This window comes from Loxodonta africana, chromosome 13, assembly GCF_030014295.1.
Source record: "Loxodonta africana isolate mLoxAfr1 chromosome 13, mLoxAfr1.hap2, whole genome shotgun sequence".
Taxonomy (NCBI): domain Eukaryota; kingdom Metazoa; phylum Chordata; class Mammalia; order Proboscidea; family Elephantidae; genus Loxodonta; species Loxodonta africana.
In genome coordinates, this window is record NC_087354.1 from 35,469,941 (window position 1) to 35,493,523 (window position 23,583).

The window sequence follows — 23,583 nt, forward strand, 5'->3', positions numbered from 1 at the left end:
AAGCAAGGTTGTGTCATCTACATAACACAGGTTGTTAATGAGTCTTCCTCCAATCCTGATGCCCCACATATCTGTCAGTTTGTCATACTGTGGGGGCTTACGTGTTGCTGTGATGCTGGAAGCTACGCCAGTGGTATTCAGATACCAGCAGGGTCACCCATGGAGGACAGGTTTCAGCTGAGCTTCCAGACTAAGACAGACTAGGAAGAAGGACCTGGCAGTCTACTTCTGAAAAGCATTAGCCAGTGAAAACCTTGTGAATAGCAGAGGAACACTGTCTGATATAGTGCTGGAAGATGAGCCCCCCAGGTTGGAAGGCACTCAAAAGATGACCGGGGAAGAGCTGCCTCCTCAAAGTAGAGTCGACCTTAATGATGTGGGTGGAGTAAAGCTTTCGGGACCTTCATTCGCTGATGTGGCACGACTCAAAATGAGAAGAAACAGCTGGAAACATCCATTAATAATCGGACCCTGGAAAGTACAAAGTGTGAATCTAGGAAAGTTGGAAATCGTCAAAAATGAAATGGAATGCATAAACATTGATATCCTAGGCATTAGTGAGCTGGAATGGACTGGTGTTGGCCATTTTGAATCGGACAATCATATAGTCTACTATGCTGGGAATGACAACTTGAAGAGGAATGGTTTTGCGTTCATTGTCTAAAAGAACATTTCAAGATCTATCCTGAAGTACGGCGCTGTCAGTGATAGGGTCATAATGTTGTAGAGATCTCCCATAACAAGAAAAGCTCAAATCCCCCAGTAGGAAACTGGCCACAAACCATGAACAAGCAATTCACAGGAGAAATATAAATAGTCAACTGCCCAGGAAAGGTGCTCAGCTTCACTAATGAAGAATATCCAATCTAAAACACATCATTTCCCCCAAACTATCGGATTGACAAAATTTACAAAAGGAGGAAAACATTCAGAGTTGGTAGGATGAGGAACCCTGGTGGTGCATTGGTTAAGCACTTGGCTGCTAACTGAAAGGTCACCGGTTTGAACCCACCAGCCGCTCTGCAGAAGAAAGATGTGGCAGTCTGCTTCCATAAAGATTGCACCCTTGGAAACATTAAGGGGCAGTTCTACTCTGTCCTACAGGGTCACTAGGAGTGGGAAAATGGACCCGCTCCTATCCTGTTTTGCAGGGTAATTTCGTAGTATCTATGGAAACCTGGAAACCCTGGTGGCGTAGTGGTTAAGTGCTACGGCTCCTAACCAAAAGGCTGGCAGTCTGAATCCGCCAGGCGCTCCTTGGAAACTCTACGGGGCAGTTCTACTCTGTCCTATAGGGTCGCTATGAGTGGGAATCGACTTGACAGCTGTGGGTTTTTTGGGTGGACATGGAAACTTAGGAATTCCTGGCTGGTGCTAATAGGTAACAGTACTTGGCTGCTAACAGCAGGTTTGAGTTCACGCTGAGGCTTTTGTAATCAGAAGGAGAAAAAAAATGGTAGAAAAAAAAAAAGAAGGCTGGCACATGATGTTTTGGTGCTTAAAAACACATGCTTCACGCACCTGGAAAATTTTCTCATGTTGCACCTCATTCTCGAATAAAGTCAGCAACATGACCTTGGTGGACTTAAGTACAACCTTTAGGATTCTGCCCTGGGATGGCTATTACTAAGCAGATGGAAAGTGTCCCTAATGATGGTAGAAGTTTAATTCTAAAATATACGGCAAAGAGTCGCAACATTTCTTTGCAAGTTTACTGCCATTAAATCACGAGAATTAACACGAGTCTTCCTCTGCCTGAAGGGAAAGTGCAAATGAGTATTTTCTACATAAACTTGGACTTAGAAGATAGAGCTTCATTTCCAATAAATTGGAATCTGTAAACAAAGTGTTAGCTAAGAGGCTGCAACAATAAAGACATGCTGAGGTGTAGTGGAGACTCCAGGAGAAAGGAATGAGGAGGCATGAAGACCAATGGCAGAGAGAGGTGGGGGCTCTGAGGTCTTCCAGGCACTGCCCACTGTGAGACCTGAGTCCTTGTGATCACCACTTTCAGAGGACAGGTGGGCTTTCAGTGGGAAGGCAGTGGGCTCTTTTCCAAGAGAAGTGAAAGAATGCTAGACCTCTGATTCTCCCCATGCCTCAGCTGTGGGATCCCATGGCTCGTTTTCAAGAGCGCAGTTGTACAAAGCTCATAGATACAATGATATGCTTCAATGGCTGGCTTCTTCCCTGTTCCCCACTTCTAGAAGCTGAAAGTTCCTCACAGCACAGGACAGGCATCTAGAAGGTAGAGCTGTGTTGGCAGTCCATCGGTCACCCAACCCTGCTGTGGGGCTACACTGGGACTCCAACTTCCATCGTAATAATTCTGCCTTGGGGAACTTGGGGACTGGCTGGTACCAATAGTTCCTACGTGACTTAAATTTTGCCCACTCAGCACTCACCATAGCGTGCCCCTCCTGTAGCCCCTGCATCCCTCTGCTATCATCTGTCACCACCATCAGTGTCTGCTCCATTCTCTCCCCCCACCAATGAAGATCAGACTCCACCTGCCCTTGCTCACCCTTCCCAAAATAACCAGTTCCCAAACAAGTCCTTTCTACTCAGCCCTTCCCTTAGGAACCATATTCTTTGCAACCAAAGGCCCACAGCCTGACTGTCCACCTCTTGCAGGCTATGATCTGGCCTGCCTCTATGGCCTCTCCCTGATGGTGACCACCCTCCCCATCAGAGGCTGCACCTTCGTCAAGGTCTGGCGGTCACAGACCTCCCACCCCCAGTGCTGCCTCCACACAACTCTCCTGTTACTGGCGCTAAACAGTCTTTTCTCGTTGCAGACTCACCTCGCAACATCCACTCCCACCACTCTCTCCTCTCTACTCCATCTCCGCCTTTCATTCTCCCAAAGCACAGCCATGACCATACTTGAGCCCCTTCTCAAAACACCTCCAAGTCACCCCATTGGTCACCAATTTCAGGGCCATTCATTCTAACTGTAAAACTGATTCTAGTGAATAGTGCCCTGGAAGCATGTCTCTGATTCTGGTTCGGTGGTCAGTTCAGCCAAGTAAGAATCTTGATAGTGAGGAAGGGATAACTGACTGAAGAATAAAACAACTTTCTGCTGTAGGCTGGCTGTGCTCTTTTTCCTACAGTATGCTGACCACTCACAGGGGACTTTTAGAAAGTGGCAGAACTGGTCTCAGGAAAGGGTCCTTTAGAGGTAAGACAGTCATTGTCCCTGGTGCTGATACTTGATGTCCAGAAGGCAAGTCTCTGGGAGGCTTGATGGTTATTATGGGCTCTGACTCTAGAGTCACGTGGGCATTGGACTGGATTGGAACCCTGACTCTACCATTTATACTAACGACTAAGCTTCATCCTCTCTAAAAGGCTTCGATTTACTTATCTGTAAAGTCAAAACAATAATAGTAGTCCCTATTTTTATTATAAAAGGCTGCTGTGGGCCTACATATCAAGTGTCTTTGTCATCTAGCGCTGCTATAACAGAAATGCCACAAGTGGATGTCTTTAACAAAGAGAAATTTATTTCTCACAGTCTAGGAGGCTACAAGTCCAAATTCAGGGCACCGGCTCCAGGGGAAGGCCTTCTCTGTCGGCTCTGGAGGAAGGTCCTTGTCATCAACCTTCCCCTGGACTAGGAGCTTCTCTGCGCAGGAACCCTGGGTCCAAAGGACAGCTCTGCTTCTGATGTTGCTTTTTTGGTGGTATGAGGTCCCCCCTCTGCTTGCTTCCCTTTCTTTTTACTAAGGTAAAAGGTGGTGCAGGCCACACTCCAGGGAAATTACCTTTACATTGGATCAGGGATGTGACCTTAGTTAGGGCGTTACAATCCCACCTAATCTTCTTTAACATACAATTACAATCACAAAATGGAGGACAACCACACTATACTGGGAGTCATGGCCTAATCAAGTTGACACATATTTTGGAGGGACACTATTCAGTCCATAACATCAAGCATGTAGTGCAGTGCCTGGCATGGAATGCTCAGTGCGTTCTGGCTCTTGTTTTCACTGTGATGCTGATAACGCTGTCCTTGGCATTGGTCCAGAGGTGGAGTCATTCCACCACAGGGCTGCCTTCTGGAGGTGGCAGAGCTGTGCCTGGTACAGCTTCCTACGTAGGGTTTGGGCTACAGACAGGGGCCGGGACGTGCTGTGGAGTTGAGATGGTGGGTCAGCTGTGACTCAGACCCTTATAAGACTTCAGGCTCTCCCTCTGTGAGACAGCAGGGGCTGGCCCAAGATAGACCCCAGTGTTCCCTTTGGCTCTGACTTCCTGTGGGTCCAAACAACAGGTCAAGGTTCAGCTGTGAGATCAGTCAAGTTTGATATTCTTTCTGAGCACCTAGTAAAGGCTTGCAGTTTGAACATAGACAGTGGTTCCGTGGAAGAAAAGGCCTGGTGATCTGCTTCTATAAAGATTATTGCCTAGAAAACCCTACGGAGCAATTCTACTTTATAACACATGGGGTCACCATGAGTCAGTATCGACTCAATAGCAACTAAAAACAACAAGAACAACAGTAGTGCCAGGTAGCACTCTGCCACTGACAAGGGGGTTAGCAGTGAATGAGACCTGGTTCCTATTCTCAAGAAGCTCCCTGGCTGGTGGGGAAACAAATGGAGACCCAGATCACCGCAATGCCACGTCGTTAGCGTTTTGGCAAAGAAAAGAATTTGCTGCTTTGAGGAGAGGCAGGCAGCCAAGGCTGGACGTCAAGGCCAGGAGGAACACCGTCAGGAGGGAGAGCTTCCTGGCAGGGATCGCAATACCTATCAAAGTAGTTTTTAATATGAGCAAGATAATTCCAGCTATTTTAATGGATTTCAATGATTCCCTGATCGGTTTCACAAGTTCATTTTGCTCTACATTAAATTACCTTCTCTGTGGAAACACTGTTCACTAATGCCATGTCTAAATAAACCCTGGGTAATACAAACAACCGACAAATGAAATGTAACTGGAAACTGTTGCTTGTTATGGAACTCCGCATTGGCCAGAAATGCTTCTTCATTTCTCACCAAGGATTGCATTAACCCTGTGAAAACACTGATGGAAAGCGGTTTAGTAACCCTGGGTGGGGTCTGTCCTGGGACCTACATCTTCACATTTAAATCAGGACTTGCTTGTGTGTTCCACAAAACACGGGGTGGGGGAGAAAACCACCTTCTGCTGTGAGCAATTCAGGGCACTTGTTCCCAGCATGCTTCCAAAGTGTTCTCGGGGGAATAGTAACAAGTCTTAGGCAAAAAATAGTACTTTGGCCAAAAACATTTGAGAAACACAGTTTAAACAAAAATAAAGAGGTTTCAAGACTGTAGGACTTCTCTGAGAATTTAATATGCAACTTGAATGTGCCTAAAGGGGGATATAGAATGAAAAGTTTCCCAAATTTACTGACCACGGAACTTCTTTTTTCATGCTATATCTCTATGGACTTGTGCTCTTGAAATATATTTTGGGAAATGCTAAACTACAGATCTCAGGGTTCCTGCTGGTGACTCCAAAGGAAGGGGTTCCCTACTTTACAAAGCAAAGTTTTGAAGTACAACTGGCGCTTTGGGCTCAAAAGAGAAAACTGAGACTACCTGAGTAACTACTTATCCCTTCTAAATTACCATGAAAAGGACCGAGTCTGAAATAAGGAGAAGTATGTATCAGTATGGAACCCTGGTGGCACAGTGGTTAAGAGGCTGGCTGCTAACCAAAAGGTTAGCAGTTCAAATCCACTAGCCACTCCTTGGAAACCCTATGGCGGCAGTTCTACTCTGCCTTACAGGGTTACTATGAGTTGGAATCAACTCGACTACAACGGGGTTTTTAAAAATATATCAGTACGGGGCCTTGGTGGTATAGTGGTTAAGAACTCAGCTGCTAACCAAAAGGTCGGCAGTTCAAATCCACCAGCCACTCCTTGGAAATTCTATGGGGCAGGTCTACTCTGTCCTATAGGGCTGCTATGAGTTGGAATCGACTAGATGGCAATGGGCTTTTGGTTGGTATAGATCAGTACTGGGAGCCACATGGGAAAAAAAACACAAGCATATGAAAAAGAGGGGACTGAGTAAGGAATCAGAGCAAACGTCTCCATTAGAAAAACAGCTTTCATTAAAAAAAGAGGAGGGGAAAAATCTAAATTCAACTTCTCAGTCCGACTTAAGAGGACATTGTTGTTGTCAGTTGCCATGGAGTTGGCGCTGACTCATGGGGGCATTTTGTACAGCAGAAGGAGATGCTGCCCGGGCCTGTGCCGTCTTCATCATCACTGCATGTTTGAGTCCACTGTTGTGGATATTGTGTTGGTCCATCTCACTGAAGGTTTTGCTTGTTTTTACTGACCCTCTCTACTTTATCAACCGTGATGTCCTTTTCTAGTGATGGGTCTTTCCTGATGATATGTCCAAAGCAAGCAAGCCGAAGTCTTGCCATCCTTGCTTCTAAGGAACATTCTGGTTGTATTTCTTCTGTGACTGATTTACTCACTCTTTTGGCAGTCCATGGTATATTCAATATTCTTTGCCAACACCACAGTCTGAATGCATCCATTTTTCTTCTGTCTTCCTTTTTCATCGTCCAGCTTTCGCATACAGATGAGATGACTGAAGACTGTGACTTCGAAGAAGGCATAACCTTAATTCAGCAAGGACTGAGTTCAGGTGAAAAACATTAATTGCCAAATTAAACAAAAATTAAACAGGAACCAAGAATAGAAGATTTGGATTGAGAAATTCTCCAAGAATTTGGAAGAAAAGAATAAAGGAATTAACGTGATGAACAAAAATCCAAATCCCAGGGATAGCACATCCAGGAAACCGATATGGAACCTCCAGGAGTGAGCAGAGAGGCTGAGAAGGAGCAGCAACTTGGAAAAATAGAAGAATTTCCCCTTGGTGAAGAAAGACGCGAGTCTGCCGACCGAAAGAGCCCACCCAGCACCAATTAAAATGAATGAAAACAGACCTACGCTAGACATATCTGAGTGAAAGTCTTAAATTCCAGGGATAAAGAAAAAACAACCTACAAGTGTCATAGTGGAACAAAGAAAAACAGGCTACCTAGAAAAGAGAAACAGAAATTGGTCTCAGGTTTCTCTACAACAGTGACTTCTAAAGACGACAGGGTGATATCCCCCCAGTTCTGAGGAAGAGACCCATGACCCAACACTTCTACACACAGCTCTATCTGTGCAACAGGAAGCGTAGCCCCAACTTGCAAAGAATCATAAAAGGTAGCACCCACTCAACCTTCTTCAAAAAAAGTACTTAAAGAATCATCCTAGTACTGAGCAATGAGATGAACTAATGGGGAGAGAATGGTATAGAAGAAATGGGGGGTGAGCCATGGTACCAGGGAGGCCGGCTTAGAGTCTGAATAACTAGATATCACAGTCAGAGAATTTACTACCAATGGCAAACATGTTTCTTGAAAGTGAAGAAGATGATATAAAATAATAATGACCAACTATCTGAAATTTAAATTCTAGATCTAAAGATTATTTTAACATTAATTGGAAGGGGTCAAGGAAGGCAACTGAGTGGAATGCTCAAGCAGGCTGATTCTGGGTCAGGCTCCCTGCATCACCACCCACCAGCTGCAATCCTTGCTCAGTGCCAGCCCGGCCCACGGCCTGCTTTATCTCAGCCATCTCACAACTCCCCCTCTCCACACTCCTCTCCATCTGCACAGCCACTGCTCTAATTCAGGCCTCACAATTTCCCCCTGGGTTATTGCAAAAGCTCTAGTCCCCTTGTCTCCAGGCCTATTCCTGCCCCTCTTCCCACTTCAATCCACCTTCCGGAACTATCTTTAAAAACCTTCAGTGACTTTCAATGACTCTCCACAGGCTGTACAATCAGTTGCCATTCAATTGACTCTGAGTCATGGTGACCCCATGTGTTTCAGAGTAGAACTACTTTCCATATGGTTTTCAGTGGCTGATTTTTCAGAAGCAGATGGCCAAGTCTTTCTTCTGAGGTGCCTCTAGGTGGACTAGAATTTCAAACCTCTCAATTAGCAGCTGAAGGCATTGACTGCACCTCCCAGGGAGTCTATTGTCTACAGAGAAATGTCCAAACTCTGAGGCTTAGGTCTCCCAAGGAGATCTGGGCTATCTCCCCACCAGCCATGGTGAATTACATACGGTTCCCAACACAGCATCTCTCTCTCGATAGAGAAGGCAGAGTATTATTTTAAGAGCGTCAAGAAGGCCTGGTTTTGCAACCTAACCCTACTACTCACTAGCTGTAAACTGCGCAAATTATTCAACTATTCTAAACCTCAGGTGTCTCACCTGTAAAATGGAGCTAATAATAGCACCCATACCTCATGGGGCTGTGGTGAGGATTAAGTAGCATGACAGGTGTAAAGGGCTTTTCATGGTGCCTGGCACGTAGCAAGCATGAACAAATGAAAACCATAATTATTACTACACCTCCCTTGCTCACACTATTTTATATGCCTGTAATACATTTTTTTTTCAATTAGCAAATTCTTACTTCTTTATGTTTCACCTCAAATATTACTCTCTTTGCCTGCTAGCCTCTCAGTAAGCCTTGGCCACAGTGTGTAGGAGGGAGGAGCCAATCTTGGCATGCTAGCAGATGGCGTCTCCCTGCTATGTGCTTCTCCTGTGCATGCCTGTCATGACCCTTGACCCAAGGCTTTGCAATGACCTGCATACTTGCCTGTCCCCGCCACCACACTGTCAGCTCCTTAAGGACAAGAACCACGTCAGACTCACCTTAGGATCCCAAACCTAACAAGGAGCTGGGCGCACAGCAGCATCTCAAGAAGTGTTCACTGAAGGCATGGAAGGAGAAGGCTGGAACACTTGCTGTTATCAACTGAACTGTGCCTCTCAAATATATGTGTTGGAATTCTAACCCCTGTACTGTGGGAATGGAGCCCTGGGGGCAAAGTGGTTAAGAGCTCAGCTGCTAACCAAAAAGTCGGCAGTTCAAATCCACTAGGCACTCCTTAGAAACCCTATGGGACAGTTCTACTCTGTTTTACAGGATTGCTGAGTTGAAATTGACTTGAAAGCAATGGGGTTTGGTTTGTTTTTTTATACTGTGGGAATAGGGTGTTCTTTGTAATGTTAATGAGTCCATTTCAACGCAGAGTGTGCTTCAACCAATCACTTCTGAGATATAAAAAGAGCAGATGAGGCACAGGAGCAAGCCAGCGCTAATGGGGGAAAGATAGATGCCATGTGAAAATCTCCAAGAAACACTGAAAAGAACGCTAGAGAAGTTGAGACAAGGATTTTCCTCCAGAGCAGACAGAGAGCTTTCCCCTGGAGCTGGTGCCCTGAATTTGGGCTTTTAACCCCCCAAACTATGAGAAAATAAAATTCTGTCCATTACAGCCACCCCCTTGTGGTATCTCTGTGACAGCAGCACTAGGTAGCTAAGACACTTGCCAGCTGTCATCCTCCATCTCACAAGCTAAGGGCATGACTTTGCTGGGTGGTGAGGTACCAGGCAGGAGCCTGATGCATGGATGCAACTTGGGCAGGGCCAAGCGGCTGAGGGCTGGAGATAGCAGTACTGAAGTGGCTTCGATACAGACCAGCAGCTTTTGGAGACTTTCAAACAAGGAAAAACAAACATACTATGTACAACATGCAAGCTACAAGAACTGCAGGATGGCTAGAGATGAGCTCATGGCAGGACTGAGGTGCCCGCTGAAGTGAAAGGCCTGTCTGACCACTGCAGAGGCTAGCCAAAACCCTAAAATAACCTCAGGTCTCTGGCATGTGGTGGCCAAGGCTTACTAAAAGCCTAGCAGCAGAAGAAAGAGCAGTGTCAGTCTCATACATGAGGACTCCAGTACTGAACCCCTTCCTGACCCAGATGGTCCCAGTGTGAGGTCACCAGCTCTTAGTCAAGTGCCCCCTCCCCTGGGCCAGATTTTGGTTCTCCTGTGTGGACTCACTGCCAGTTAATCAGACATTTTCCATGGACTGTGGTATGATGAACAAGGATGATCAGATGATGGTTACTGGAAAAGGAGGTCTCTAAGAAATGGCTTCCAGCCCAAAGCTGACTGCCAGTCTATGAAATGCAAGGTGGTGGGTCAGTGACAATGCAGTGGAGGCAATTAATATCTTTAGAATTTCAAAGTTTCTTTGGACTTTGAACACACTTCATAAAGTGCAGAACATAACCTGTCATGGGTGATTTCTGTCAGACTGGAACAACCGAAGTGTCAGGCCAGGGGACCCGTGTACAATGGGACAAAACACTGCCCAGTTCTAAGCTATCTTCATGGCTGGTTATAGACGGAACAACTGTGATCCAGAGGGTTTTCACTGGCTGATTTTTGGCAGCAGATCGTCAGGACTTTCTTCCTAGTCCATCTCAGTTTGGATGCTTCACTGAAACCTGCTCAGCATCATAGCAACACATAAGCCTCCACGGACAGGTGGTGGCTGTGTGTGAGGTACGTTGGCTGGGAATCAAACCTAGGTCTTCCACACTCAAGAAGGTGAGAATTCTACCACTGAACTACCAAATTTACACAGTGTAAAATTTGGTGAGACAGAGCAAAGTACGGCTAATTGGAAAGGCTACTGTGACACAGAAAGGGCTTATGGAATACATCAGAACACACGTGTCATTTACCTTTAACATGGAGGCAGCAGGCAACAGGAGAAGCGCGAGTATACAACTCAGCGTCTCAGGGATAAGTACACATGTTGCGAGTGGGGTGCCAAAGGAATCAGCTTGTAAAGCCACTGTGTGTTCTACAAAGTATACTTCTTCTGCTCACCTTGAGATAATTTTCAAGGTCAGCTGCCGACCTTTTTAGCAACTCTGGTACTTAGGAATCTTCATACTTCCTAATCAAGTCATTGTTTATAATTGAGGAGTAAGCAAGCAAGGACAGCATTCTTTGTGAGCATTTACAAGGCATCATCCAATCGTTAAGTGGTTACTGCTCCAATTCCGTGATTTTATAGTAGGGCAAGGGTGCCAATAACCTCATTTCAACCACCTTATCTAAGCCAGGTGACTGTCTTCACCATCTTAAAAGATTTCTGGAAAAACAGATTCTATAAACTCCCTCAGGAATTCTGGCAAGAAATTCTTTCACATACTCATCTCCCTAGGTCGAGTACCTCTTTTGTCTAGGCAAGAGCCCCTCCCTCCATCCCTCCATCCCTCCATCCATCCATCCACCCATCCACCCATCCTTCCAGTCCTCAGTAAGTACATGCTATGGTGCCAGGCCTGAGCCAAGCACTGGGTTGAGAAGATGAACGAGGCACAACCCATGGTTTTGAGGGATCTACTGGCTAATGAGGGAGACTGAAATATAAACAGCAAACACAAAGCAGAGTTACATACGCTGAGGATGTGGTCATCTATCAAAAAGCAGAGTATTAACTGCCATGGAAAAAGCAGTATAAGCTAAGTATCCTGTAGGCATGCTGGAACCATCATATGTTGGGAGACAGACTTGGTTTTACAACCTCAGTCTTCATAAAAACACAACCAAAAAAATACAAAAATAAATGAAAAAAATACCACTTCTACATTGACTGCAAAACACTTAATCCAATGGTCTGGAATGCTTCTTCAGAAAACTCATATTGATTTCTTAAAAATGTCATTTTTCTCTGATTATTAAAGTTATACAAAAATTTGGAAAACGTGGAAATGAAAAGAGAAGAAAAAAGTGACCAATAATCTACCACACAGACAAAACAAAGATTAATACTGAATGTAAAAATTTTCAGAAACCCTGGTGACGTAGTGGTTAAGTGCTACGGCTGCTAACCAAAGGGTTGGCAGTTCGAATCCGCCAGGTGCTCCTTGGAAACTGTATGGGGCAGTTCTACTCTGTCCTACAGGGTCACTACGAGTCAGTAATCAGCTCGATGGCAGTGGGTTTGGCTTTTTGGTTTAAAGTGTGCTTATACGTTGAAAATTTTTACCAAAAAAAAAAAAACAAACCCAAATCCAGTGCCGTTGAGTCAATTCTGACTCATAGTGACCCTGTAGGACGGAGCAGAACTGTCCCATAGAGTTTCCAAGGAGCACCTGGCAGATTCGAACTGCCAACCCTTTGATTAACAGCCATAGCACTTAACCACTATGCCACCATGGCTTCCCATCACACTTTAGCAATTAGTAATTTAAAAATAAAGTTGGGATTGTAACATGCATGCTTTATAACCTGCTATTTTTCTTAACACTTTTTAGCACTTTGCCTTATTTGTGAATATCTTTTGAAAGCATGCCTGTTTAATGGTTGCCTGGCAGTCTATCATATAGATGTTCCATGCTATTGTTAACTGATTTTCTATCACTGAAATTTAGATTAATTCGAGTTTTTCACAATTACAGGCAGTCCCCAGTTACACACATCGGATTTACAGACAACTGGTACTTGCCCTTCAATATTATGTAAATTTGCCCTCATTTTGAAATGACTGAACCAACCCCTACTCGAAACAAAGTCTTCACCACAACACCTTGGCTGCACAGGCAGCGTTTAAATCATTGAATGGGCTTCGAGCCTGCTCTTGCACTGAAGTAAGGCTAAATAAGAGCTGCACGCACCTGTTCCAGCTTACCTACACACTCGATGTAAAGACACAGGAGCAGATCTCCTTCCTAACGCCAGGACTGCCTGTAGAATAATGCTTAAATGTACAACGCATACACATTTCTAATTAATTCCTTAGAATAAATTCCTAGCAATGCTATTCCTGTAGCTTAAGGAATGCACATGTCATGGACTGAATTCTGTCCCCCCAAAATATCTGTCAATTTAGCTGGGCCGTGATTCTCAGTATTGTGTGATTGTTCATCATTTTATGTGATTTTCCCATATGTTGTCAATCTTAACACTACGATGTACTAAGATGGATTAGTGGCAACTACACTGATGACATCTACAAGATTAGTGTCTTAAGCCCATTTCTGGTGAGATATAAGAGAGAAGCGAGCAGAGAGACATGGGAACCTCACACCACCAAGAAAGCAGCGCCGGGAGCAGAGTGTGTCATTCGGACCTAAGGTTCCTGCACTGAGGTGCTCCCAGACCAAGGGAAGACTGATGCATCACAAGGACCCTCCTTCAGAGCCGACAGAGAGAAAGCCTTCCTCTGGAGCTGGCGCCCTGAATTCGGACTTCTAGCCTACTGGAGTGTGAGAGAATGAACTTCTCTTTTTTAAAGCCATCCACTTGTGGTATTTCTGTTATAGCAGCACTAGATGACTAAGGCAGCGCAATTTAAGGCATTTAACACATACTGCTATATTGTTTGGAAACCCTGGTGGCGTAGTGGTTAAGTGCTACGGCTGCTAACCAAAGGGTCAGCAGTTCGAATCCGCCAGGCGCTCCTTGGAAACTCTATGGGGCAGTTCTACTCTGTCCTATAGGGTTGCTATGAGTTGGAATCGACTCGACGGCAGTGGGTTTTTGGTTTGGCTACATTGTTCTTCAGAAGATTTGTGCTAATTTATATGCCCACTAGCAGTAGGTGAAAGTGTCCACTTATCTGAACATTACCAATATTGGGCATTTTTTTTTTTGGTCATTTGTAGGTAATAAGAGATGGTATCAAATTGTTTTCATTTGCAATTGTGACTAACAGGAAGGCTCATCTTTTCCCCATAAGCTTAGTGTATATACACCCCCACACACGTGTGCATGTATCTATATTCATATATATATTTTAAACATCCTGTTCATATCTTTTGTCCTTTCTCTCTACTGAGTAAAAATTTGCCTTCTGGTAACCTTCTCTCTTTGGTCCAAGTTATGCCTTCTGCAACTGTCCTAAATAAGTTTAATTCTTCCCTCAAATGACACCCCCTCAAATACTTTAAGACAAAAATCATGTCTCACTTTCTCCAACACCCCCGGCTCCTTCAACCGTTTCTCCTGTGGCAGAGTTTCAAGTGCCGTTGAAGACTCACTGCCTCCATTACCCTGTACACGCCAACGTTCAAGTGACACGAAACTATACATGCTCCCAAATTTTGACACCGAGATGAGTAAGCCCAATTCCCACCTTCAAGGATCTCAGAGTGTAGTGGAAATTAACATGTAAAATAATAGACTACACCTTGGATACAGTGGAGGCCCCCAAGGAGAAACTGATTTAATCTGCTGGGAGTTGGGGTGAAGGCTGGAGGGGGATGCAGGCCATTGCCATGGCCCTTGCCCTACAGGGAGGCCAACTGTCAATGTCTATTGTAGCCTCTTTAAAGACATATAATGTCTTTAAAAGTCAGGAAATAGAGAGCACGGTGTGGTACTTTCCCCCATTTTGTTTCGCTAAATGGAGTATGCTTGTTTGACTGTGGGGGTGGTGGGAAGAGTTACATATAAAAAGTAATATGCTTCATAAATCTGGAATTTTGTTTTTTTCTAAGTTGAAGGAAAAATTAAAACCTGTGCAAAATAACTATAAAAACAAAACAAAAAACTAGATGTGACTCCAGAAAAACTTGCCCTGGGTCATTTTTGCAGACTCTCAAGATACAGTCACCTGCATACACCTGGGGCCTCAGCCTCCTTCCTCCACCTTGTCCGCAGGATACTAACAGTTTGTCTTACCATAATAATGGTATTCTCTTGTAATATCAGGCAGGAACTCAAATAAAGTAGTGAGAAACACAGTATTGTGAAGCCAGAAACAAGAAGAGCAATTTGTCTGGCGGAATGACAATGACTAACTAGTTAAAATAAGGAAAAAAAAAAGAAAGCATCAGGAAAATTGAGATGGTCAGCTTGGAATGGGGTTCCTTGCAACAGAATTTGGCAGTGCCAGTCCAGCACTATTACAAGCCTCTTCAGGAAGCCTCTCTTGATACCCTTGGTGGGCTAGGGTGCATCAACAAGGAACCCCACAGTATGAGTAAAGTGCACTTGGTTTAAAGATCAGCTTCTGGGGACACTTTCCAAATTGGAGAGCTCTTTGCTTGTACTCGTGGAGGTACCTTTGTGCACATGTGACAGTTTCTTTTGTAGGTCATAAATTAAGATGTGGAATTGCTAGGTCACCAGAACTATGTATCTTCAGTTTCTCTAAAAATGTCAAATGGCTCTCCTGTGTGTCTGTACCTCTGGATACTACACCAGCATTGAATGAGATCTCCTACTTCTCCATAACCTCTATCAGAGTTTTAATTTTTTGGCCAAAAGGATAAAAATGAAATAGCATCTCATTGTTGTTTCAATTAGCATGAATCTTAGTAGGTGTGAAGTTAAGCATAATATCATATGGGTTTTCTTTTCTTGCCTATTTATACCTTTTGCTTATTTTTCCATTTGCCTGTTCTTTAACTTACTGATTTGTGGAAGCTCTTTAAATCCTCCTAAACTAATGCTAATTCCTTTCCAGTTACATGCATTGGAAATACCTTCTCCTAGTCTGTGATTTATAGTTTATTTTTATGAATGATGTCTTATTGTATAGAAGTTCTAAATTTAGATGTAGTAAAACGCACTGATTTTTAGCTTTAGAATTTGTACCTATTGTGTCTTAAGAAATCTCTCCCTGATGTTAAAAAAATATAGTTCTCCATTTTTTCTGTTGTTGTTGTGTGCTGTCAAGTCAGTTTTGACTCATAGCCACCACAGGGTTTCCAATGCTGAAATTTTTATGAGAGCAGAGTGCCAGGTCTTTTCTCCTGCGGAGCACCTGGTGGGTTCAAACTGCTGACCTTTTGGTTAGCAGCTGAGTGCTTAACCATTGTGCCACTAGGGCTACCCTCCATTTCTTCAAATATCTGAAATTTTTGCTTTTCACAAACCCAAAATTTGTTTTTGAGTATGGTATGAAAAAATAATCTAATTTCATCCAAGCCCTTTCATCACTGAATTAGCTTAAAGCTACTTCTGTCAGATATTTCTGAGATTTTACTTTGGTTCATTGGTTTATGAGTCTTTTATTTTCATTACTTATAGCTCAGAAATAACTCTTGTAATTTGTAGGGTAAGTCATCTTCTTTCTCCTCCTTCTTCTTCAAATTCCTCTTGAATAATTTTGGCCTTTTACCATTAAATATAAATTTAAGGATCAACACGTCAAGTTCTAGAAAAAATTAATTTATTTAAAAATATACTTTGATTGGAAATGAAAGGAATTTTTAAAGAATGTAGGGTAACTCTTCCCATATATTAACACGGTAAAACTAGTCATTTGCTTAGATCTTCTTTCATGTCTTTTCATAGAGTTTTATATTTTATCTACCAAGTTCTTGTATTACTCTCAGGCAACCCAACCTCCATCCTAAGCACAACGTAACACTACAGCAATGGTTCTCAGCCAGGGATGATTTTGCCCCCTACCCCACAGGGGACATTTGGCAGTGTATGGAGATATTTTTGTTGTCACAACTTGGGGAGGGTGCTACTGGAAACTAGTAGGTAGAGGCCAGGATGCTCCTAAATACCCTACAATATACAAAATCGCCCTTAAAACAAAGGTTTTTTCAGCCAAAAATTCAGTAATACTAAGGTTGAGAAAAATTGTGCTAGAGAAATTCAAAGCTGGTGGTGTACTTAGGGTAAGCATAGCAACAACAAAACCCAAATCCAGCTCAACTCTTGACTAGATTGACACAACCTCCCAGACTAATGGCCTAGCAGGAGAAAAAGCATGTCCATTTCCAGGCATAAATACTATTCACCTTAGTCTCTATTAGTCTACACATGATGTGTAGCACTCTATTTAAAATTATGAGACACACAAAAAAAGCAAGAAAGGATAACCTCCTTTCAAGAAACAAAGCAATCAATAGACCTAGTCTCAGAGATAGCCCAGCTGTTAGGAATTTAAAATAATTATGATTGCTATGTTAAAGGCTCTAGTGGGAAAGGTGGACAACAGGCATAAATAGATGGGGACTTTCAGCAGAAAGAAATTAGAAGAAAGAGATGAATGGAAATGCTAGAAATAAAAACATGGTAACAGTGACAAAAATTTCCTTTGATGGGCTCACCAGTACACTTGAAAAAGCCAAAGAAAGAATCAGTGAACTTGGAGACAGGTCGAGAGAAATTACCCAAACTGAAGCGCAAAAAGAAAAAAAAAAAAGATAAAAACAGAACAGAGTCTCGAGAGCTGTGGGACAATATCAAATGGTTTAGCATAAGTATAATTAAACCCTGCAAAGGGAAAGAAGAGAGACAGATTGAATGAATGGATATATGAGAATAAATGAACATGAGCAGAAAAAAGTTTGAAGAGATAATGGATGAGAACATTCTAAAAATAATGAAAGAGATCAAACCACAGGTCCAAAAATCTCAGAAAACCACAAACAGAATAAATACCAAAACAGACACACACACTCCTAGACATATCTTAGTGAAATCATAGTCAAACTGCTGGAAAACCAAAGATAAGGAGAAAAATCTTGAGGGCATACGGGGGGAAAAAGAGGGACATTACACAGAGGGACAACAATAAGAAATACAGCAGACTTTGTTTCAGAAACTATGCGAGCAGGAAGACACTGAAGTTCTATTTTTAAAGGGCTGAAAGGGAAAAAAGAACAAAAAACAAAACAAAGCCCTGTCAACTCAGAATTCTATACCTAGGGAAAATAAAATGTCTGTATGTGTATGCATAAGAAAGAGAGAAAGACTCATGCACCCTGGGTTGTGGCAATGTTCCTAACAATGTACTTTCGATTTGCTTTCGTTAAGTGCTCTGAAGGGTCTCACTAGGTTAGATACCACACGAGTTTCCCTGACTTTGATTCCATCTTGATGTGGACTGTTTAAATATGGCCTCAATCCAAATGCTGCACAGGTTTGGTGTTTTAATACCTCGTAGGAGATTTTATCTCTACACAGAACTCTGAGCAGAGACAAGCATTCTTATCCTTGCCCTGAGTCAATGAGTAAAATTTTTTCAGCTTCCCTTTATACAGCCCTCCCATAGTCTTGGCTTTATACAGAGATGTCAGCTGTATTTTTCTATACTGCTCAGGTCCAAAAGCTCCTTTTCCTGTACTTTTATGTATGTTAAGACCAAATCCCCTAGACATTAGGATTTTACTTAGATCTGATATCCTCCTGGGCTGCGGTGCCATTAGCTTGTGTTCTTACCTTTCCAGCTATAAGTCTCTCATTTTTGCCACCTGAAGATTTCCCTTTGTTGTTTTGCAAGCTAAGCTATACAGTGATATCTATTTCTGCTACGTTTTACTCAGCATTTCTGTATTTTGTAGTAGGAACATGGAGGATGGTCATCAGTATTTACCAATTCCAATATGCAATATATTTCTTTTTAGCTGTGATTTTATACTTTTTTCCCCAGGTTTCATAAATTAACGTTGGTTATTATTTCCTATTAGACTCTAAAAATTCTATATTTACATGAACAAAATAAATACGTATTATTCTATAAAACATCTTTAATGCTAACTTCAATAAAAGCAGGTAATAAGTTAGTTTAAGGCCTTTTTCCCTTTAAAATTTTTCATGTAACTCTGGAATATAGCGTTTACTTCCCTGGCTTTCATGTGTCAAAGATGGTATACTAAGCCTTGTGTCATGGATTGAATTATGTCTCCCCAAAAATGTGTGTGTCAATTTGGCTGAGCCATGATTCCCAGTATTGTGTGGTTATCCTCCATTCTGTGACTGTAATTTTATGTTAAAGAGGATTAGGGTAGGACTGTAACACCCTTACTGAGGCCACATTCCTGATCCAATGTAATGGGAGTTTCCATGGGGTGTGGCCTGCACCACCTTTTATCTTAAAAGAGAGAAAAGGAAAGGGAAGCAAGGAGAGAGTTGGGGACCTAACACCACCAAGAAAACAGTGCTGGGAGCAGAGCGCGTCCATTGGACCCGGAATCCCTGTGCAGAGAAGCTCCTAGTCTGGAGGAAAATTGATGAGAGGCCAACAGAGAAAGAAAGCCTTCCCCTGGAGTTGACACCCTAAATTTGGACTTCTAATGTACTTTACTGTGAGGAAATAAACTTCTCTTGGTTTAAGCCATCCACTTGTGGTATTTCTGTTATAGCAGCACAAGACACCCTGGCTACGACGATCATTTCAAATTGCTATTTTGCCTTTCTAGAGTGCTCTAAGTGATAGAATATAGGAATAACTTGCTAAGGCTCCAATCACTGTTACAAAATTAGTTCTTTTTAGAAACCTTTGTTTCAAACAGCAGGAACTTTTTCCAATTACGAAGATCATTATGTTCCAAATAAAGTGGAAAACGAGACCCTGCCTCTTTCTACAAGAATACATTGCTAACAAGATACCATGGTATGCTGCATGCGGCAAGGTGATATGGAATCCAATTCCCTTGGAACAAGTATGCAGGTGCTGCTTACCTGCTGGCGGCCAGGCCTTGATGTATCCTGTGCAATGGACCACAGCATATTGGGCTTCTCCTTCTTTCACAGGGCCAAGGCCATTCCTAAAGAAAGAACATTTGTGAAACTGTTTTTATCAAATGTGGGGGGGGCAAGGATGGCAATGATTCCTTTGACATCTAAGCTAATGTGTTTACTTGTTTGCCTTGTGACTTTGAATCCTGACTTCTTAATAACCTCATTTCCCTTGAAAACCCTACAGAGCACAGTTCTACTCTGATATACATGGATGGGGTTGCCATGGGTTGGAATCAACTCAACAGCAAGTGGTTTGGTTTTATGCAGACTGAAGTTCAAAACAAATTCCATCTCACTTCCAATTCTCATTTCAGCCACCACAGCCCCGCTGTAGGTATCTACTGGTCCCCTCTTCAAGTCAGTTACTCCTTAGCTTAGAGGATCTAAGCTATCTACTAGCACAGCCCAAAAACACACATCAGAAAGGCATACTGACCTGAACCTTTTTCTCATGGTGGTTATTCTGTTCAGAGGAAGGTGGTCCAAAGGAGCATTTCCACACCTAAGATGTGATAAATTTATTAGAATGAGTGAAGAACTAGGTAAGTTTATAAAATGTACAGTGTGGCCATCAAGTAGATGGACCTTAATTGACATTTACAGGTTTATTCAGACGAGACCTATGGCCAATTTCCTCCCAAAGTGGTAGAAGCAGGATTGCACGCCTTTGAATTTCAACTGTCACTGAAAGCCAGGAGAGTGGGACTCACTTTGCAACGCACATCGGAATTGTTTCAGGGCCCAACCCACAAGCTGAGACCCACAGAAAGACTAGGGGAGCCTGGTCATGCTCAATCCTGTAGATCATTCAGTGTAACCGGGTGGCTTTCAGGGAACAAGGGAAAGGGGTGATGACAGCAACAGTGTTTCTTCAGGCCTGAGCAGAAACATCAACTCAAAACAGATGTTGCCAGTTGATGAACAGAAGCATCTTCTCAGGCTCTAGAATCACAGCTGCAGAAACTCTCCCTCCTCCCTTCAATGTTCTGGCACCAGGAATGACCAGACAGCTGCAATCCTGTTGATGGCAGAGGAAAAGTGGGGACGCAGGTCTTTCTGTGAGTCCTTCTCTGGGAGGCGGGGTATGTGAGGTGTCACACTGCCCATGGTGGCTTCTCCTCTCAGTATCCTGGACTCTGAATGTCCAAAGCTGGCATCATGGCCAGGTTCTGACTGGTGCCTGATAAGACTGCTTTTCACATATGTTTCCATTTCCCAACTACATGATAAGTAATGTCCCAATATCTTAATATTCAATACTTCAAAGAAAAGAGTCCAATTTCACTCTGAGGCCCTGGACAACTGCCAGCACCAGCATGGTAGTCACAGCAGACTCAAACCATGCCACTGGTGCCCTTTCCTGGCAGACTGTGACCAGTGTTTTGCTGAAACTAAGATGTCATAGGCTGCTTACTTGGAGAAGCTCATGCTCTCAGCAGATGGCAGTGCTGCCCACCACAGAGGTAAGGCCAGGTAGTGTGGGCCTGGCACTGTGAAAAGCAACTTAAGAGCATGTCCCCAGAGGAGGATCAGAGCACAGAGGGGACTACCTGGTTGACAGGGCAGTGCTAATAGCATTTTAAATAGGCCACTAATACAAACAGTGTACTATGACACGTCTAATTAATGTACTAATAAAGGAATTGCTTAGATGGTGCAATTAAACATTTACACTGCTGGTGCTATACTGAATGCCACTGGTGCTTCAAATACCAGCAGGGTCACCCATGGTGGACAGGTTTCAGTAGAGTTTCCAGACTAGGAAGAAAGGTCTGGTAATCTACTTCCAAAAATAAGCCAATGAAAACCTTATGAATTACAGCAGAATACTGTCTAACTCACTTGCTTTGGACACATCATCAGGAGAGATCTAATTGCTGGAGGAGGACATCATAGTTGGTGAAGCAGAAGGCCTGAAAGAGCAGGGAGACTCTCAGTGGGGTGGATTGGCACAATGGCCACAATGGTGGACTTGAAAATGCTGGCAATTGTGAGGATGATGCAGGATCGGGCAATGTTTCATTCTGTTGTACCTACGGTTACCATGAGTTGGAGTCCACTTGACAGCAGGTAACAACAACATGTTAAATGTCTACCAACCAGGGTGTGCATTTCCTCTGTTGGCTAAAGCATTGGAAGAAGGGCCCTGCTGTGACTGACTATGTTAACTGATGGTGGTTTACCCCGGGTGAGCACTGATGTTTGAATCCTACTGCCCAGTTCTCCCTGTGAGCTGAACAGAGGGGCAGGCCGTCTGCAGAGACTCAATCCTAAGGCAAATGGAGACTTCCAACGTCATCTTGTGACCTGAGGCAAGTGATGAGGGTGATTACATTCGTGTCTTCTGGAAGAATTTCAGATATTCAGTCTGGAGTGGAGCAGACTCAGAGGAAAGGATAGCTACACTCAAATTCCTGCAGGGCCATTTCTTTTAAAAAGGAGCAAAATGACTCTGCTGGCTCTGAGGGCCCAGCTAGAGGTGAGAAGGAGAACGGTTCCAGCTCGACACAGACGATCTTGATGATCTGAGGCCAACTCACCAGGCTGTAGACCAACAAATTTCTTTTTAAAAGAACTCTTGCTTTTAAAAGATCATTTTGAATGAGTGAAGATATAGATGTATTTTCAAGTATCTGTTCTTTGGAATTTCATAGTAGCCAACAGATGCGCAAGCAGGACTCATAGTTCCAGCAGCAAACAATTGGATGAAAAATGACATTAGTGAGTGCCTCACCTGGGCCAGGGCCTGAGACCCTCAACATCAACAATGTAGGCACCTTGGCAGAGTAGAGGAGGTCCCACAGTGCAGAAGTGGGCTAGAGGCTAAGTTAAGGTCAGTACTGTGTGGAATCAGTGGACTGGCTTTGTTTTAGCCATGATTTGGGGCCCTCTGTGACCTCCTCCTCTCTCTGTCCAGCCTCTGTTGCTATCGCCTTGCTCAACTGAAAGCCTACTGCACTAGGAAAGGACCTTTTAAATTAGAGCCAACACACCACAGGAAGACTGCAGGCTTTGGTACGAACCCCATGGAAGGAGAACTGCTTAAGAAGACCGAAGGCCAGGGATGGTAGAGAGAAGTTTCTTCTCTGGAGGAGGAGCCTTGCTCACCTGCCTACAGCTCCAGCTCCTGCTGGCTCTCCCTCTGAGGTCCAGGGACTGAGCCTCAGTCCACATCTTCTGGACCCACCAGTAGCAGCTGGCAGCTGATCACTCCTTCCTCCTAGAACTTCTCTTCCACACTCTCGTGTTCTTCTCCTACCTCCCTAGCTACTCCTTCCCAGCCTCTTTTTCTGGTTCTTCTTTATCTCCCTGCTATGGGAGTGCCCTAGGGCTTGGTCCTCTGACCTCTCTTCTCTATCTACATGTACTTCCCAAGAAAGTTCATAAGGTCTCAGCTTTTAAATACCATCTCCATGATGTCAATCCCCAAACTTTATCTTCAGTCCCAGCCTCTCCCTTGAATTCCAGAATTGCATGTCTGACAGGCATCTCAAACTTAAAATGCTTGAAATTCCCCTTCACTCCACACCAGTTCCTCCAGCCATCTTCCCCATCTTTGCAAACGGCAATTCCACTTTTCTGGTTGGCCAGGCAAAAATTTTAGACTTCTCTTTGAATTCTTCCTCTCACATCCTACATTCAGGCTGGCTCTATATGAAATATATTCAAAACCTGAGCACTTTTTGCCATAATTACTATCAACACATCTCTCACCTGCATATTATAATATAGCTTCCTTACTTCTATTATGTTCTCCCACTGCTTCTCTCCTGTACCCTGTCCTCCTGCCTCCCCAAGTCTATTCTCCACACAAAGCCAGGGGGGCTTTTTTTAAAAATATAATTCAGAACATTTACTCATATGATCAAATTCCAGTGGCCTCCCATCTTATTCAAAGTAAAAGCCAAAGTATTATAAGGGCTGACAGACCTAACATTCAATACCTCTCAACTTCATCTCTTACCAGTCCTCCCAACCACATTTAGACGGTGCAGTTTAAATATTTATACTGCCGGTTACTCTCAAGAGAGTAACCTCCCTATTGTTCCCTGAACAGGCTGAGCACGTTCTTTTTTTTTTGTACTTTAAATGAAGCTTTACAGAGCAAATCAGTTTCTCATTCAACAATTAATAAACATACTGTTTTGTGATATTGGTTGCCAACCCCATTACATGTCAACACTCTCCCTGTCTCGACCCTGCGTTCCCCAT

The 23,583-nt window shown here is 43.5% G+C and overlaps 1 protein-coding gene across 2 annotated transcripts in view; it reads right to left on the bottom strand.

Moving 5' to 3' along the window:
• Nucleotides 1-23,583, bottom strand: part of ARNT2 (aryl hydrocarbon receptor nuclear translocator 2) — a 199,910-nt gene that overhangs the window by 65,854 nt on the left and 110,473 nt on the right. For both annotated transcript variants that reach the window (XM_064267202.1, XM_064267201.1), the window contains exons 7-8: nt 19,808-19,873; nt 19,312-19,397 (exon numbers count right to left, since the gene is read on the bottom strand). In XM_064267202.1, the coding sequence (XP_064123272.1) occupies nt 19,312-19,397; nt 19,808-19,873 (152 nt within the window). The remainder of the gene's footprint in view (nt 1-19,311; nt 19,398-19,807; nt 19,874-23,583) is intronic.